This window comes from Nansenia antarctica, assembly GCF_963989245.1.
Source record: "Nansenia antarctica genome assembly, chromosome: 4".
Lineage (NCBI taxonomy): Eukaryota > Metazoa > Chordata > Actinopteri > Argentiniformes > Microstomatidae > Nansenia > Nansenia antarctica.
Window position 1 is genome coordinate 70,076,073 of NC_137689.1, and position 19,734 is coordinate 70,095,806.

Here is a 19,734-nt window from a genome sequence, read left to right on the forward strand (position 1 = left end):
CATGCACATGTTACACTACTCTTATATTGCCAACTTGTTATCATTTTAATTTAAAAGGGAAGTATTGAGACCACTCCATCATCCAACTACTTTTCAAATCCACAGGGTCTCATTCGAAGACAACAGGTTTCCTGTATGTGTTTTATTCAACGAGTAGGCGTTTTTTATTTTATTTTATTTACTAATTGTACGAACCTGCAACCAAACCATTGATAGCTGGGTAAAGGGCTTGCCTTGTCCCCACAGCACAGCCTCGAGACTTTGTCCCGGAGAGAATCCGCTACGAGTGCAAAAGGCAAACAATCAAATAAAGGCTATTGAAACGGTGAATCGATCATCTATGGAGTTGTGCGTAATGTGCGACGCACTACTGTGCAATCTATTTAATAAGGTGGTAATTAGTAACTTGTATATCCTTGTTCTTTTTCCCCCCCCATTATTATTATTAAAACAATTCATTGTCGTGTTTGTTTGCGCTTTAATAGCGCTTCCCCCCAACCACGAGGGTATAGCCTACTACAGCATCTGCAATATTGGAGAATCCTGTGAACTCTGGAAGCAAGAAGCTATTCTCCTTCTGACACGGGATGGCTGCGCATTTATGTCAAGTGAGACATCCTCATCCACAGCGCGTCACCTCTCCACATGGCTACGGAGAAGGTTTCTAAATGAATGACAGACTGAGTCTGTATATAAATATACATATAAATATACAAGGAGAAGAATCGGCAGTGTGGAAACGAATACACAGCGTGTATGACAATGTCACAGCATCTATAGCCTAACGGTAGCCTTATAAAAAGTCAGAATCCATTGACGACGTCCTATAGCCTACAGATAAAAGGCTTTACATGCGATCATTCCGATAACGCACGGGAAAGTTCAGAAAAGAAAAGAAAAACTTAAGTTGTCTTAATTTCAAAGAAAGCAAACGGCTTTCCGCTCGGCTCAGCTCAGCTCAGCAGGTCCGCATCAACTCGCTGCGAATCTTTTTTTGGGGGGGGGGGTACGATACGCATAGTGCTCACCTTTTCCAATTGCCCCATATGAGCAGCAAAGAAGAAGGATGGCGAGCTGTAAAATCATTCCACTGGGTCTTTTGATCCTCAAATCCATGTTGAAAAGATAGTCGGATGCTGCTGGAGGAGAGGGTCCTGTCCTGTCCTCCTCGAGCTCCTTGGTGAATCTCGTGCGCCTCTGTGCTCTGTGTGTGTGTCCGCCTCTGTGCTCTGTGTGTGTGTCCGCACTGTGGGAGTGTGTGTGTGTCCGCACTGTGCAATTCTTACGCCATCCGGCTGCTGCCGACTCCCAGAGTGGTTGGATACATTCTGTGTGGAGTCACAGGGACACTGGCAGGCGCACCGACAGACCAGCCTCCGTTTAGCCGCGCAGTTTTTAAAGTGCCCTCTTAGAAATTGTGAAAAACGTAAAACTTTGAAAACCAAATTGCACTTCAATAGACTATACGGTATATGCTGTAATCATGTCTATAACGGTGGTTGCATAGTGGAGAGCCGTCACACACAAACACCCCAACACACACACGCACATAATTATGCACGCACGCACACCCAAACAAACACATGCACACACACACGCGCATATGCACGCACAAACACATGCACACACGCACATACTCATACACACACACACAAACGCGCACACACACACATACACACACATTCACACGCACACACACACACACACACACACACACACACACACACACACACACACACACACACACACACCTCTAGTGCAGATGTATCCAAAGTCCAGTTGATGATGATATGCTCTTGAAGCCAGATACCGGGGTTTAATGCCACTGGATCCATGTCTATACAGAGGAGGTAGCCTTAACACTAGAACAGCCGTGCCTTTTTTACCTACTAAAAGAGCTGCCTTCTTTACAATGCTCAAGCTGCTATTTACACACAACGACCACTAGTTGGCCACTTGTAAATTAGCCTGCTTCCTACACAGAAACACGGCAAAATAGCTTTATACTAGCTTATCCTGATGTGCTTTTGAAAATGTAAGGATACTGGGTGGTAGAACGCACTGAAATTGTCTGATTGGCTGATTAAGTGTTAAGGGCCAATTTTTTTAATTGACCACCGCCTTTTTAAATCACTGTGTCAGGTAGCATAGCAACAACAAAGAAGTATTTTTCCACGCAGAAGGCTGGTGTTTCGTGTTTCGTGTTTCAGGTACCCTCAGAAGTGGCTTGCCTAGCTTTTTTGTAGGCGTTTTGTGCAGTCCGTGTCCACCAAACACGCATTTGCCTGTAAAACAAGGCAAGGCGTAGGCCTACAAGAAACAATGGCCTTGGAAATACATTGCTTGGTCTGGCAAGGTTTAGCTATTATCCTAACACAAACTTTGTATGTATTTCTATGCTAGTGACAGAGTAGCTTGCTAGCAAGAGTGGGTAAAACACTTTTAGATATTGTTTGTTTCATACAAAAATAGTGTATATTTATTTCAGAAACTGTAGTGGAATATCCTAATTTTCCACTGAAGTAGCCTCCACCTTGTTGTGAATTTTCTGTTTGTCCCGCCCCTCCATCAATTTGATTGGTTCCTTGGGCCAAAATGACATTGATGCTGAGTGTTCCTTTCAGAAAGTTGAACACAGTTCAATATGAGGGCGGGCAGAGCCCTCTGCCAAAAACAGCAAGGCGCCGCTTTGGTGCAGGAGCACGAGGTGTCCTTCCCATTGAAAACGGGGGGCGGCTGTGGCACAGGAGGTAGAGCTGGCATCTAATGATCGCAAGGTTGGCAGATAGGCGGTTCCAGCCCGGCTGGCCACATGTTGAAGTGTCCTTGGGCAAGACACTTAACCCCAAATTGCTCCCAATGAGCGGGCCGGCGCCTTGCATGGTAGCTTGCCCCCATTGGTGTGTGAATGTGTGTGTGAATGGGTGAATGAGAGGCCATTGTAAAATGCTTTGGAATAAGGCACTATATATAAGTCAATCCATTTAAAATAATTGGAAAGTGGTTGGATTGAAAAACACATTTGGCCTCAGACTGTGTCTTATGAGTACTTCTAAATGTGTCAATTATAATAGCACTGTGGATAGTGCACTTGCTTTGTTAGCAGGAAACCAGAGTTCAATCCCATTATTAAAGACGTACGTTACAATGTACCTGTTATGATCTTTTACATTCAACCTAATCAATATCATCTCAAGTCTCCAATAATTTTGGGACGATCGTTTCTGCAGAAACAAAGACCTAGAACCAACCGAACGTTGCTTGTTTGAATTACGCTGGGGACACTTTCTTCTCTACCCTTCCCCTGAAAACCGATGTTAACTTAACTAACGTTAACAAGTTAAAGCCTAATCTTATCCAGTCAAAGTTCTTGCCTAATACTACGATCCCTCAGAACATAATAATTGGGAGACTACGTTGTGTCGTCTGGTGAGCTAACTGCTGAGAGGGATGCCCTACTCCACCGATCGTCTTGTATTTCTATGGTAACGATAAAGACTGCTGCCAAGATACTCCATCCATCACCTGAAAAAGACCTCCAGTGCCAACACACCTTCAGACATCTGAGATAGAACCTTAACCCAAACTGAGATCTAACCCTAACAGACTGAGATCTAACCCCTTACCCAAACTGAGATCTAACCCTAACAGACTGAGATCTAACCCTAACCCCTAACTGAGATATCTTTGGGCGGGCGCGTGTGTGTGGTGTGTGGGTGTGGGTGTGGGTGAGATGTGCTTGAGGCACACAGAGAACAGCATGTTGACCTGTACAGCAGCTCCTTACCGTTTCTTGGAAGATTATTTGATTTTAGTGTGCAGTAGTTCTTAGTGTGCCCATGAGTAAGGCACAGGGCACTTAGCCCTAAATTACTCCCTAGAATCTCTAATTGTAAGTCACTTTGGATAAAAGCATCTGGTAAATGTGACACGGTCTGATGAAAAGGTCCGCATGTCAATTCTCAATTCTCAAGTCGCGCAAATGACCAAAAAATGTTTTCAGTTTTTTGCATATTACGAAAGTTTGAGTGTTGAAGTGCCTACTCGATATAACAAACAACAGTTTTAGGATCACTAAATACTGGTGAATTGGATTCACTGTATCGTCTGCCGTAGGCTAATGGGTAAGTGGCACATGGCTTGTAAACAAATGAACGTTTTAGGACATGTTCAAAAGCAAGGACTGTGTGATCATCTAATTATGTGTAGTTATGTGTTTTTAGCATGTTGATGTTCTATCAGCATGTTATGATGTGCTAAACATGTAGTTAGGCGTATGTTCATAGCGATGTTCCTTTTTACATGCTAGCGACTAGCAGCTGTTTTGGGTGTGTCTTGATTCAGAGCGAGTTCCTCCGGTATTTGGTTTGAGGTGTACCAACATTCAAATAAGCATATCTTCTTCAACTAGTATTTTCAGATTTCAATGTACGACACATAATTTTAAAGTTTACATTCTGAACTTTAAGAATCTGGAAAATGTGACAGCAGCTGGTGACAGCAGGAACAAGTCGGCAACCGACCAAATGTTCAGACTTTTATTCTGAAAATTTAACTAGTCACTAGTCAAGCCAAAATATTGCAATGCAATGTATTCGGCAGTGGCGTGCAGTCAGGTGAGGCAGGGTAGGCAGTGCCTCACCCAGGCATCTAAGAAAGAAAAAGAATATCAGTCTTTTAAAAATATTTTTTTATAATTTTTTTATCTCAAAAAAAAAAATATTTTTTATTTATTTTACTCATTATTCTTAACTTTAATGTGTTAAAATGTTGTTAAAATAAAAATAAATGATGTAAAATGTGTTGTTTTAAAAAATATAATGCATACCCTGGCACCAAGAGAGTTTGCTCCCAAAGCTTGCTGATTGTTGGCGAGAGGCTGAGGCAGTGCCTCTGTGCTATGCGAAGTGATAGACCAACAGTTTCGTAGGTTTGCGCATGCGTAGTCTGTTCTCACATTGTCTTCATTGATGGACGTTGAGGCACCGTGCAGGCTGCCTCTGACAGCATGATTGACAGTTTGCGTTTGGCTTGCCGTAGCGGCATCCTCTGCTGTTCGCGCCGCGGTTCTACATTTCCCCAGCAGTAGCTCCATCAATCGTGGGTATTATGTCTAACTTTTACATTTGATGGCAGAAAAGGATGAGAAATTAGCCGCACATTTGCCTACGCATGTTACATTATGCTTAAGATAATGTATGCTATTGCGTGCCGGTTCAAATGCTGTAAATCCTGTGTTGTTGATGCAGGTGAATTTATATTGTCATTGAGCTGTTTTGCGTGCTGCTGTAAATCCTGTTGAGATGCAGGTGAATGTAGGTAATGCCATGCAGGCTGTTGCGCTACGCTATGTGTAGTTATGAGATAACAATACATGACATTTTTGACCAGCTATTTGATAGTATAGTATATATGGGCTATGTGATTGACTTTATAGTATAGTATATTAGCCTACATTACATTACAGTCATTTAGCCGACGCTTTTATTCAAAGCGACTTACACTAATTGCATTTAACATAGGAGTGTACTGCTTTTTTAAGGCAAAATGAAGAATAGCAAACAAAAAATACAGTATAGCAATATAGCAATAGCATAGAGAAGAATAGCAAACTAACAATACAATAGGTGCTTAAGAGGGAGGATCCTGGTAGTAGGCCTACTTCTTGAAGAAGTGAGTTTTGCGGCAAAAAATATAAGGGCTATTGATTGCCTTTATAGTATGCGCTATGCCATTTGAAGTCTGTCTGCTGCGTTACTCGCATGCTTTTTTAAAAAAAATATCTCACTGCCTACCCAGCCAATGACCTCACTGCACGTTACTGGTATTCGGTGAGTAATCCCCACTACTACCTAGTTAATGTAGAGTAGTGGGGATTACTCGCCGAATCCATTGCATTGGATTGCATCTAATGCATCCGGCTGTGGCGCAGGAGGTAGAGCTGCTATCTAATGATCACAAGGTTGGCAGATCAGTGGTTCGAGCCCCGGCTGGCCACATGTCGAAGTGTCCTTGGGCAAGACACTGAACCCCAAAATTGCTCCCAGTGAGCGGGCAAGCGCCTTGCATGGCAGCTTGCCGCCATTGGTGTGTGAATGTGTGTGTGAATGGGTGAATGAGAGGCCGTTGTAAAGTGCTTTGGAGCAGCAAAAAAGGCGCTATATAAGTGCAGTCCATTTACCATTTATCCACAGCATCCTTTCACCAGCTGCTGTCACAAATGGCCTTGGACTTTTTCACTTGACCCTGTCACAAAGGGTTACAATGTAAACAGTAGGCACACAAGGTCTACATTGCCTTCACCAACACATCAACACAAACAACTACATACCATTGTGTTGGCTGTCAAGCTAATCCGGCATCTCCTATAGCATTATTGTCCCAAGTGTCATGTCTTACCACTGAAAAGAAGTGAAGGGTTAGTGTTCAAATGTTGCATCAACTCCCGCAGAGCCTTCCACAAGAATAATCACATTTTACACATTGTTGGACTTAGTGGTTATACTCAATAATGAAATGATATGAGATGAAGAGAACAGTTATACAAATAACACACGTGCTTTTACTGAGGGACTATGTGGAATAACACACATAGGCTTTTACTGAGGGAATTAGGTGGAATAACACGGAGGCTTTTACTGAGGGAATTAGGTGGAATAACATAGAGGCTTTTACTGAGGGAATATGTGGAATAACACGGAGGCTTTTACTGTGGGCACTGTCCGTGAGCGAGAGGGGATTCCACACACTCCCCATAACCATCACCACACCCCAGTGCACAGCTGACAGACTACACTTACAGGAACCACTGGGCTATTTAATGGTCGTATCAGATGTCCTCACAGGTAAAAGGCTTTTAAACAATACATGTGCCTGACAGACAGACAGGGAGAACCTGAGCTTCAAAGGGCCCTGGTCATTTGCTCTACACACTGCAGCCAGTATTCTGTCAATGGAGAGCATCAGTGGATGTTGACTGACATGCTCCTCACGACAATACCTGAAAGCTTCGCTAGCTTTGCAATTTCAAGGGCCCAGCTTTCCTTTTACTACAATGTTCCGGGGGAATTCACTTTACAACACAACAGGTTTGGAGAAAGTGTTGTGAATTCTATAGAGATGCATCTCTCCATCAGGGTTGTAAATGTCTATACTATTGATTTAGATTGAGCAAATAAAACACACATTATCAATAGTAAACATACTGTATTATTTATACTGCAGATCCTGTAGATAGGGAGAAGACATATTTTGTTGGTCAGCTTAAAATGTGCAGTAAAATGAAGGACCTTTACTTTAATGGTTTCATATTAGATCCCCAATACCACCCCTGCAATGTCTTATGTTTGCAGAAGGTATAGTGAAATATTATAGGAAACTGTACAGGTCTAGGGTATAAGTCAATGTTTCTAAGGCTGAAAAACACTAAGGGTTGGATTTGCAGTGACATATTGTAGTGGCCCAGGGAAAACCTACAGTATCTACTCATGTGTATCATATTCATTTACAGTTGACTACACTTTTCATTTTCCATTCCCCAGGACAGTTTAAATCCAAACCTTTAACATTCACTGGACACCACCCATGAAATTCGTGGTGTATTGGGCCGTAGCCTGTCGGTTATTGTATTATTGAGTTCACATTGATGTTTTGCTGTAAACATTACAGTAAATATAGGTAAACACAATTCCTCACCTGTATTTGAATAAGGTTTGAATAAATCCTAGCTCCAAATGTTCAACTGATTCCGAGACAACTACACTCACGTTTTCATATGAGCGATATCTATTTCTGTCAGCAGGCATAAATCACACTGTGATGTGTAGTTGTGTGCGTGAACACACACAGACACACACACACACACACACACACAGACACACACACACACACACACACACACACAGACACACACACACACACACACACACACACACACACACACACACAGACACACACACACACACACACACACACACACACACACACAGACACACACACACACACACACACACAGACACACACACACACACACACACACACACACACAGACACACACACACACACACACACAGACACACACACACACACACACACACACACACACACACACATACACACACACATAGACACACACACACACACACACACACACACACACACACAGACACACACACACACACACACACAGACACACACACACACACACACACACACACACACACACACACACACATACACACACACACACACACACACACACACACACACACACACTGGTGTCACAGAGTCAAAATGGGCATTAGATTTCACAGAAGTGAGTCTTGTAACACAGACTTCCCGCTGGGCGATCCATCTTTGTTTCAGGATCACGCTTGTTGTTTTTTCGCTTTCAGATGGCTATTTCCCATGGTAACTTCCCATTCCACAAATCAAAGATTTTGAAAAGAAGAAAGAAAAAAAAAGCGATGTGGTGAGCATGTGAATTAGCAAAGGCACCGGTGTCAATGGTGCGATAGAGCGTTATGGAGTATTGTATGGCTGTTTCAACTAGTCCACAGAAGGGAGAGCTGCAAGGCATCGTTTTGTACTGGAACATTTTTGAAATAGGCCTACAATGAGACCATACAAGACTTAATGCATACAGTATGTGTACATCCGAATGTTATCTTTGATCTCCATTCTGTGTGCCTGCAGTAATCTTGCTCATTTACATTTCACAAGTTTCTAAATGTAAACTTGGGAACAGTTTGCATATGAAAGGAGAAAACATTAATGTTCATACTGAAACAAAAAAACATTTACTCAGGATGTGTTTCTAATTCTGTGCTTCATAATTTGTTTCAATAGAGCAACATTAGACATTAACAAAACATTTCCACCTCCCCATTTGACAAAAATGCCATTATTCTGTCAAATCAATGCAGGACTATGTACTGTAGGATTAAGTTGGTATTTTATAAATAACTGTAATCATAATCTATCAATTTGATAAGATTACTGTTTGGCAAATTAGTCATCTTCATTGTGCAGACCTACTAATTGGAGCTTTGCTCTGCATATTCAGAGTGGTTGAACATTTTCCAGCGCAACAATCTGAAGTGGTCGTTACAGTAATGGAATAATATCCAGCATTAGGCTCATGCCCTGTTCAGACCCTGGTTTTGCATTAGGGTCATTGCCATGTCAGATCAACAAGCCATGACACCCACCATCTCAGATTGTTGTTATTGTAGTTGGATAAGTATTCCTGCAACACTATTTGGTAGAAATATACAATAGTTTCTCACAGGAAGTTATTGATGTCAATTTGATGTTCGCAAGAAAAACATTTGGGAACCCTTGAACTAAGATCTAAGGGGTTCAGAGGTTGCCATCCTTTTTTTTCGCAAGAAAAAACTGCAAACCACGAATCAACACCCTAACCCTGACCCTAACCTTGAATTCTATTGAATAATTTATGAATGTCAGAAAATGAAAATCGCCAATCAAACTATAATCAATGTTGGATATGACTATAGTCAATGTTGCAAGCAAGCGTAGGCAACAACAGCAAAATACTAGTCCTACCTGATCGTAAAAGTCCAGGCCCAAAGACCAGAGGCACATAGCAACAAGCAACCATTGGGCCCGTGGGGGGACCTATGGGCACGTGGGGGGAGGAGGGTTCTTGGAATGTAACATCCAATGAAATTGCGAGCACATTCTCCCATCGCTCCGTCCAGTTCCATCCGAGCCACTGATGGCCAGTGAGAGAGTCATAGTCCCCTACCCCTAGCCATCTCCCCCCCCCCCCCCCCGGACACGCATACAACCTCCCCTACCCCTACCCATCTCCCCTAACCCTGCCACCCCCCTGACATGCATACAGCCTCCCCTACCCCTAACCATCTCCCCTGTCCCTACCACCCCCCTCCCCTCCCTGTTCGCTAACTCTGTGTTCAATGTGCCTATGTTATCTGTTGCTTGTTGTTTCTGTGTTTTCCGTTTCTCCCATATTGTCAGCGTCTTTGAGCCTCGGAAAAGCGCTATATAAATGTAATGAATTATTATTATTATTATTATATTGCTGGGCAGCTGTTATAAAACACAGTGCACCATTTTCAATCTGGCCTTTGTTTGCATAGTAAATTTGAGCCACTCTATGATCAATGCACGCTTATTCTGCTTTATATTCAGCGCACCAGCTGGTCTTTGTGTTGGCCTCTTTTGCACTGGCAGAAGCGTCGGCTGAAGAAAAGTAGCAGTCTTTTTTATTTTTTATTTTTAAAGAGCAGATCAGAGATCAAGGTGTTTCCAGCAACTTGGGAAACAATAAGGAGTAAATCATCCTTTTGGAGTGTGTAAAAGGTTCTCCACCATGCTGTGAATAAGCGTACTTACTTCAAACAGCCAGAGGTCATTGTAAACTGACCTGACAAGGGAGGTTAAGGTCCACAAAATGTATGGTGAGCCGCAATTTGTAGACTAACTGGACGTGGCCTTTTACAAGCTTAATAAATTCATGGCCCACAACTCAGCCAAGCACAAGGAGGGGAAATAAAGTGGAGGGAGGGTACAGTAATTTATGGGGCTGCTTTACCATTCAAGGAGAGAGAGGGTGAGATTAGATGCCCAGGCAGCTGGTGCTTAGAGCAATGGACAAGGCTTTGCTGCAGCAGTGAGCCTATAAAACTTTCCCTCAAACTCCACCGAACGCTCACTTGAAGCGAAGGCTCAATCTACACTCATTCTCTCATACGCTAATTCCTTCCGCTTAAGCGAAGATGTTTAAACAGGGAATGTCAGTCGTTGTGTGTGGTGTGTGCTTTACATTGTGCATCATCTTTGTATGAAAAGGTATCTTGTTGTTTTAAATTTAGAAATCAACAGAATCAGAATTGCTTATTGAAAACAGACCACAAACGCAATTAATTTAGATCATATTCATATGAAATCTCCTTCTGAATCTCAGAAAGGTTATGACCTTGGCCTGCTGATGTGTTGCAGGGCTCTATGCTATATTTTAGGCTACAGTTTCTTCTCTGTATGGGGCAGTGCAGTCATGACCCCGACATCACCTCTAGAGCTGGGGGGGCAGGTGCAGTACTGTCTCTCCCTGGATGCAGACTACATGCTTGCAGGTAGGGCCCCTGACCACTAGGGGGCCTAGAGTAGGTGTAGTACTACTATAGTAAAATGTTGGTTGTTACTCAGATACTTCCATTTGAGCAATTATATAAGCCATTTAGCTGACACTTTTATTTTTACATTGCAGTGGATTGTTAGCACAATGCTCTAACAACTGAGCCACATGGCCACACGTCTTTAGCATGGCTTTTAATAAGCCAACCAATTGTATTATTTTATCATTTGTAATTATTTATTTAATATGTATATATTGTAGGCCTACACTGTTTCCTATTATTCCTATGAGATAGCATGTGTGTACATTAATACATTTTAAAATGGTGAAACCAATTAGGCCTATGTACACAAAATCATCAAATACAAGCTGAGAATCTCTACTTTAAGGTCATAGTAATTGTTCATTTCAAATCCAAACTTGTCATTTGTAATATAGATTGTTGGGTAGTACACGCGCTTTTTTCTTCTTTTGGCTCTATATTACAAATTGTTGTTCCAGGCCAAGGGTTAGGGTTAGGGTTAGGGTTAGGGTCTTGCAGGGGACTGGACTCACCGGTATTTTCCGTGCTGTCTCTGGTGGCTGCCTCTTTGAATCGTGCACACGGGCAGAAACACAAGTCACTCTCTGAGGATGATGTTATTATTAGGATGTTGTTGTTTTGCTGTGGTTGCCAGGGGTGACAAACTTACGCTCTGCTCCTTTGTCCAACACTTTGTTGTTTGACAATGTAAAAAAAACAGAAAATCACTCCCAGGTGGTGAAGTAAGCGGTGCAGGTATATTAGCTATCATATAGAAAATTGCAATCGAAAATGTGTGTGTGATATGTGTTAATTAACATGTACAACAACGATGGCCTCTGGTACAATTTTGTTTGTTGATATTTATTTACATACACAATATAATATAATAACAATATAATAACAACAACAACAACAACAATAATAATAATAACAATAATAATAATGTACGATATAATAGTTTCTTTCCTTCTTCAATTCTCAGGGGAAGGACTAGGTTCGCTTTCGCTGTTCAATCTGAAATGATATGAGATGATAGGCTATTAAATTATGTATATACCGGTACATTGGACAGTGATCCTTCACCTCAATATCACCAGATCTAAAATTGTGAAGTCATTTACACATTCTCTGGGCCATTCCTTGAGTACTGCTGGTTTCGGTCAGTGTTATTAGGAGAGCGTCATGGTCTCTGGCTGTGTAGTAGGGACTGTAGAGAGGGTTGGATTTGGCTGTGATGTCTCGGTTGTCTCTGAAGTATGCATGGTCTAGGTGTCCTCCTTCAAAGTGGGAGGCTTGTTGTATCAGTTGGGTGAAACCCAGCTGTTCAAGACTTCTTGAAACGTGTTGTTTCTGTTCTCTGCCAAGCATAATGTTAAAGTCACCACAGACCAGAGTTGTTTTGAGTTGTTAATGAATCGCCGTGCTCTGTGACAAGATGTTAATACAATGCTGTTACTAGAGGAATTACAGTGTTACTTTGCAAGTATCAGACCAACTTAAAGTTGAGGTGTTACACATAAATAACTCAGCCTTGAATAGAACTGTTTAGCACCCCAGTGGTTATTAAAAAAAGATTATTAAATTAATAATAACATATTTCAGATTCCTTCTCATTAAATGTTTAAAAAATACAAAAAAATCAATTCAGTTTTGAATTCATCTTTTGCTATTTTCCGGGTACCTCAACTCACCAGCTGTGCACAGCATAATCAATCCAGTATTTGGTTTCACCGATAATCTTCACAAAGTTTTCTGTACTGAAGCAAACTTTCCCATTACCCAGCTGATATTACAAGGTCGTTAAAGGAGATGTATTAACAGGTTAATGCAAGGGGAGAGGTAAATGCTACCGCTGAAAGGCTCCGTATGTCTGTCTTGATTAAGAATGGTCTTAAAGCGCTAAACAGTAAACCCCCTTAAGGCCAAAGCCAGACCACATAAAATTAACTTGGTAGAATCAATAATACTTTAGACTTCTCTTTTCTGTGTTGGTCCCTAATTGATTGAGTAGAAATCTATTTTCGAATAACTTAGCACCGAAGATGCTTGAGAGGACCAGCCATTTGATAGAAATTAGTGTTGTTTCATGGGATGTGACTTTTATCGTGAAATCCTCATCTCTGAGACTGGAGTGGTTTTTCTAAGTTAACCAAGCTGAATTAGGACCAGTCCATATTCCACTTGCCGACTCACAAAAACGACTCAACTCCATGCAACTACTATGCAATTATGGATGACAGTGTGTATCACCTTGTTAATACAATGTTGTTCCTAGATTAAAACAGTGTTACTGCACAGGTGCAACAGCATCTTAATGGAAAACGTTACCATGGGGTTCTGTTCTTTCAAAAAGCCATAAAAGGGAAATCTGTATTCATGATGCCTTCCATCTTCTCCTTGAACAACTTTGATGTCATCAAGAGGTGGCTGCTTGGTGACCTCATTGTGTGACCATAAGTCACAGGAACTGGTCAACCTTGATATTTACAAAACAACATAACAACCAGACTAATCCTATTTGTTGTCTTGCAGGGTCTTCTACTTTCCTCTACTTTTTCGCACTAGCTCAACAAACAAACAGGCAGAAACATTATAAGCCCTCGACAATGATATTATTTGTTGATTCAACACGCCACATAGAATAACTCTCCATATCAAGGATTAGCACGCTTACAGCAAGGATTACCAGAGTCCGGGGTGAGACTGTAGTCAATGACTACAAACTCTCCTCAAAGCAGTAAACAGCAAGGCTGGGAAAGTTTTCATTGCAAAGATTTTTTTGAATTAATCTGAAGTATCTTAATGCTACTTGCTGGTCTCATGAGAATGTTTCCTATTTCTGCAGTACACTCAAGGGCACCTAATCCCATCAAAGACAGATAGACAGATAGTCGGCCAGTGGCTATAGAATAGGAAAGGTAGGAAAACACAGAGCACCAGTTGGAACATTTTTCACATCATTGGTGTTTCCTATGAGGGTAAGGGTATTCAGCTACAGAAACATGGTGTTGATATCCTCCTGGGGTAATCCCACTAATAGTTACTTGCCTCCATTTTTGCCAGTATTAATTACATCTTAATTACAGAGTGCAGGCCATAACGATTACTTCACAGAGCTATAATATGCACAAGCAAGACATTCTAGTCGTTTCTCATTATTAATCAAGCAAGTTTGAAGAAAGCGTAAACACAAAAAAAACAAGGTATGTAAACATATGCAGGGGTTGATTATTAACGACAATATGTCCATGTTAAAATAAAAGCTACACTGTTATTCCTTACTTAATATAATAATATTGGCCTCTTAAATAAGTAAGGAGTAACAATCTATATTTTAGTAACTACTATAACTGCGTTCCATTAACATGAAATATATTAATGATATATATTATATATATAGCTCACAGCTATATATAGTATATATATATAATCTATGTCATGTTACTGGAACGCAGCTATAGTAGGTCCACAGCGAGGAGAGGAACAGTTCTTACTGTTGGCTTACTTTATCTTTTCTATCATAATTACCTGAGAAGATTGGCTTGTCGCTGTAGTGTTTTCCCCTCTGACCTAAAGGTAAAAAGCCAAAGGCGATTACATCTAATGAGCACCAATGTAGGCATAATTACTAGATGGATTTAGTGTTGTTTATTCCATGAAAGAAATAATTATATCACCGGACAGGCATATAATAATACTTTTTAGTTTTAATTAATCAGTCAATTTGTCATTACAGCAATCTCACTTTATTAATCAGTGTGAATAGAGTGGGTGTTTTTGTCTGTTTGCCAATAACGTGAAATAGCTCTGCATTGGAGACAACTAACATTTTAGCATTTTGGAGAGAGGTGGTTATAAATGTGAATTGTGCCTTTTCTTCTTTTTTACAATATTACAATACAGTACATCCTGTAAAGACGTTTATTCAAACACCATTTCAGAAGGCCTGAGAGCTCTGTCCGTGGGAATAGCCTTGTTGGAAGTGTTGAGGCAGACAAGGGATCAGCCACATGAACCACTCTCCAAATGATTTGAGGGATGCTAAATAAACGGCCCGCGTCCCTGTGAAGCGTCTGTGGCTTGACAGGGCTTGACATCATGGGAAAAATTACATTGGCCCTGTGGAGTAGTAATTCATCATGGCCAGTGACCCGGTCAGAAGAGCCACTGACCCACTGTGAGCTCATTCCAGTACCGCAGGTGCGCCGAGGCTCAGACCAGTCCTACTGAGACAGGCACCTGGTGTAGAAAGAGGTAGCCCTGCTAACAGAGGTACCAGGGGTAGAGAGGTACCAGGTGTAGAGAGAGATACCAGGTGTAGAGAGAGGTACCAGGTGTAGAGTGGTACCAGGTGTAGAGAGAGGTACCAGGTGTAGAGAGAGGTACCAGGTGTAGAGAGGTACCAGGGGTAGAGAGGTACCAGGTGTAGAGAGAGGTACCAGGGGTAGAGAGGTACCAGGTGTAGAGAGAGGTACCAGGTGTAGAGAGGTACCAGGTGTAGAGAGGTACCAGGTGTAGAGAGAGGTACCAGGTGTAGAGAGAGGTACCAGGTGTAGAGAGAGGTACCAGGTGTAGAGAGGTACCAGGTGTAGAGAGAGGTACCAGGTGTAGAGAGAGGTACCAGGTGTAGAGAGAGGTACCAGGTGTAGAGAGAGGTACCAGGTGTAGAGAGAGGTACCAGGTGTAGAGAGAGGTGCCAGGTGTAGAGAGGTGCCAGGTGTAGAGAGAGGTACCAGGTGTAGAGAGAGGTACCAGGTGTAGAGAGAGGTACCAGGTGTAGAGAGAGGTACCAGGTGTAGAGAGAGGTACCAGGTGTAGAGAGAGGTACCAGGTGTAGAGAGGTACCAGGTGTAGAGAGAGGTACCAGGTGTGGAGAGAGGTACCAGGTGTAGAGAGGTACCAGGTGTAGAGAGAGGTACCAGGTGTAGAGAGAGGTACCAGGTGTAGAGAGAGGTACCAGGTGTAGAGAGAGGTACCAGGTGTAGAGAGAGGTACCAGGTGTAGAGAGAGGTACCAGGTGTAGAGAGGTACCAGGTGTAGAGAGAGGTACCAGGTGTAGAGAGAGGTACCAGGTGTAGAGAGAGGTACCAGGTGTAGAGAGAGGTACCAGGTGTAGAGAGAGGTACCAGGTGTAGAGAGAGAGGTACCAGGTGTAGAGAGGTACCAGGTGTAGAGAGGTGCCAGGTGTAGAGAGAGGTACCAGGTGTAGAGAGGTACCAGGTGTAGAGAGGTACCAGGTGTAGAGAGAGGTACCAGGTGTAGAGAGGTACCAGGTGTAGAGAGAGGTACCAGGGGTAGAGAGAGGTACCAGGGGTAGAGAGAGGTACCAGGTGTAGAGAGAGGTACCAGGGGTAGAGAGGTACCAGATGTAGCCCTGCTGACAGAGGTACCAGGTGTAGAGAGGTACCAGGTGTAGAGAGAGGTGCCAGGTGTAGAGAGAGGTACCAGGTGTAGAGAGAGGTACCAGGTGTAGAGAGGTACCAGGTGTAGAGAGAGGTACCAGGTGTAGAGAGGTACCAGGTGTAGAGAGAGGTACCAGGTGTAGAGAGAGGTGCCAGGTGTAGAGAGAGGTACCAGGTGTAGAGAGAGGTACCAGGTGTAGAGAGTTACCAGGTGTAGAGAGAGGTACCAGGTGTAGAGAGAGGTACCAGGTGTAGAGAGAGGTACCAGGTGTAGAGAGAGGTACCAGGTGTAGAGAGAGGTACCAGGTGTAGAGAGAGGTGCCAGGTGTAGAGAGAGGTACCAGGTGTAGAGAGAGGTACCAGGTGTAGAGAGAGGTACCAGGGGTAGAGAGAGGTACCAGGTGTAGAGAGAGGTACCAGGTGTAGAGAGAGGTACCAGGTGTAGAGAGAGGTGCCAGGTGTAGAGAGAGGTACCAGGTGTAGAGAGAGGTACCAGGTGTAGAGAGAGGTACCAGGTGTAGAGAGAGGTACCAGGTGTAGAGAGAGGTACCAGGTGTAGAGAGAGGTACCAGGTGTAGAGAGAGGTACCAGGTGTAGAGAGAGGTACCAGGTGTAGAGAGAGGTACCAGGTGTAGAGAGAGGTACCAGGTGTAGAGAGAGGTACCAGGTGTAGAGAGAGGTACCAGGTGTAGAGAGAGGTACCAGGTGTAGAGAGAGGTACCAGGTGTAGAGAGGTACCAGGTGTAGAGAGAGGTACCAGGTGTAGAGAGAGGTACCAGGTGTAGAGAGAGGTACCAGGTGTAGAGAGAGGTGCCAGGTGTAGAGAGAGGTACCAGGTGTAGAGAGAGGTACCAGGTGTAGAGAGAGGTACCAGGTGTAGAGAGAGGTACCAGGTGTAGAGAGAGGTAACAGGGGTAGAGAGGTACCAGGTGTAGAGAGGTACCAGGTGTAGAGAGGTGCCAGGTGTAGAGAGAGGTACCAGGTGTAGAAAGAGGTACCAGGTGTAGAGAGGTACCAGGTGTAGAGAGGTGCCAGGTGTAGCTCTGCTAACAGAGGTACCAGCTGTAGAGAGAGGTACCACTTTAAGGTCACTTTAAATCATGCAACCCTGCCCTCACCAGCTTTTCGATAGACGATAGCGTTGCTGGTTAACATCGGGTACTTGAGAAGACGGTTGGTAGGTCAGAGCAGGTCTCAAGTTCGAGACTCGGTCGGAGTTAAATTGCGGGGCGACTGTTTGCAACAACTTGACGTCTGTTTCACTACTGAGCGCGGTGCTAGTGTAGGTGCGCACCACTAGCCCTACTGAGTATAAAGGATACACTCATTTTCTTAGAAACTTTGCTCAGACCTGCAATACTTAACAAGTCAATAAAATAAGATTTACCTGATTTAGGGTGCTGGGTTGTGTTGGATTTTTAAGGACAGTCAGCATAATGACAGTGAAGAAAAGATGCGAGGGTATTGATCTTATCGATTGAAGTCGCTTAATGATGTGTGGTAATTGAAACATACTGATGGGGTATAATTCTATTCAGGTGTTAAGACTTTCTGCATGGACGCTCTATGGTAAAGAACACAGATTCAATAATTCAATAGGAAACAGGGATGAGCTAGGGATGTGTTGGTATTCAAAAGAGCGACTCAAGCCAAGCAGCGTTTTGTTTCCCAGCGCTGGGTCCCTGTCTATCGAGCCCTCGAGGGGTCGCGACTACTCAACCACTGGAGAAGACAAAAGCATGTACTTTCTGTTGTGCGAGCACTTAGGTTGAGTCCAGAGCGAGCTGTTGTGATATCTCGAGCGTCGCGAAGCGTGATATTAACCGTACCGCCACACCACTGGGCCCCGTAATCACCTCTGAGCATCTCTGGCCTATCAGCTGTGATTGGCAGGCCTCCTCAGGTGGAACATTTTTAAAAGCAGGGCGTCCATTTGGGGGGAATTTTCAGTATTTCTGACGTGAGGGGAGAGAGTGTCAGTGGAATGAAGCATCCATCAGACGGGAGGGCTGTCTGTGGATCAACGAGCAGAATAGTAATGGTGAGAGCGTTACTCTCAGAACAGGAAGATAGAGGAGCCAGAGCTGACCACTGCCAGCGTCAAGGCTTCACACGCACATTAGTCATTTTAAAAGCCCACAATTAGTCATTTTGACCTTTTCAGCTGATGTATGACATCCAGATGCTGCACAATGTTATAATAATAATAATAATAATAATAATAATAATAATAATAACTTTTATTTGTGTAGAGCTTTTCCTGCAAACGTTGCAGCTCAAAGTGCTCCAATCATTATATAATCATAATTGTATTATTTAGTCATAGGCAATATTAAAACGATGGGTTTTTTGTCTTGACTTGAACATATTTGCTGAGGTTGCATCCCTAATGTAAACTGGCAGTGCATTCCACAATTTGGGTGCATAAAATGGGAATGCAGCCTCACTATGTCTCTTCTTTTGTACATGTGGTACACAGAGAAAACCAGCGTCAGAAGACCTGAGAGCTCTATTAGGCTGATATGCTAGCAAAAGGTCTTTCAGATATTCTGGTGCTGTGCCAGTGAGAGCTTTATAGACAAGCAGAAGGATCTTGAAATCTATTCTGAACTTAACAGGAAGCCCGTAGAGTCTCTAAAATAGGAGTTATATGAGCTCTTCTGCTTGTTTTGGTTAAAACTCTCACTGCTGCATTTTGGACTAATTGCAGCTGGCCAATAGCTTTCTTCAGAAGACCAGAAAGGAGACTGTTACACACATGTGGACTCAGGGGGGGGGGGGGCAGGGGGGGCGACCACCCCTCCTGGTGCCGCCGCGGTTGAAAAATGTCTCTCTTAAGTGCCCTTTTGAGTGGCAAAAATGCCCTTTTGAGTGGTGAAAATTAGAGGACATGCCCTATTGGTGCCCCTCCAATGGTCTAAACTTGACCATGTGTCCCCACAGTTGAAAAACGTTGCACTAAAGTGCCCTTTTGAGTGGCAAAATTAGAGGATGTGCCCTATTGGCTGCCCTTCCAATGGTCTAAACTTGACCATGTGCACTGATGAGGTCCCATGTTGTGCAGTAGGTGCCCTTTTTTTCTTTTCACCCCTGCCTTCAAACAGCCTGAGTCCGCTACTGCTGTTACATTTAGTCCAAACGGGTAATAACAAAAGCTTGCACATTGCACATTATTGCACAATGAT

General features: G+C 43.1%; 2 protein-coding genes across 2 annotated transcripts in view; both read right to left on the bottom strand.

Moving 5' to 3' along the window:
* The window catches only part of cntnap3 (contactin associated protein family member 3), a gene marked incomplete at both ends in the record, with an annotated part of 90,322 nt that extends 89,206 nt beyond the window's left edge, over window positions 1-1,116 (bottom strand). Inside the window, one exon of the mRNA XM_080530085.1 lies at window positions 1,029-1,116. Within this exon, the coding sequence (XP_080386211.1) occupies window positions 1,029-1,116 (88 nt within the window). The remainder of the gene's footprint in view (window positions 1-1,028) is intronic.
* Window positions 1-19,734, bottom strand: part of srp19 (signal recognition particle 19) — a 329,264-nt gene that overhangs the window by 171,401 nt on the left and 138,129 nt on the right. The gene's annotated exons all lie outside the window — the stretch shown is intronic.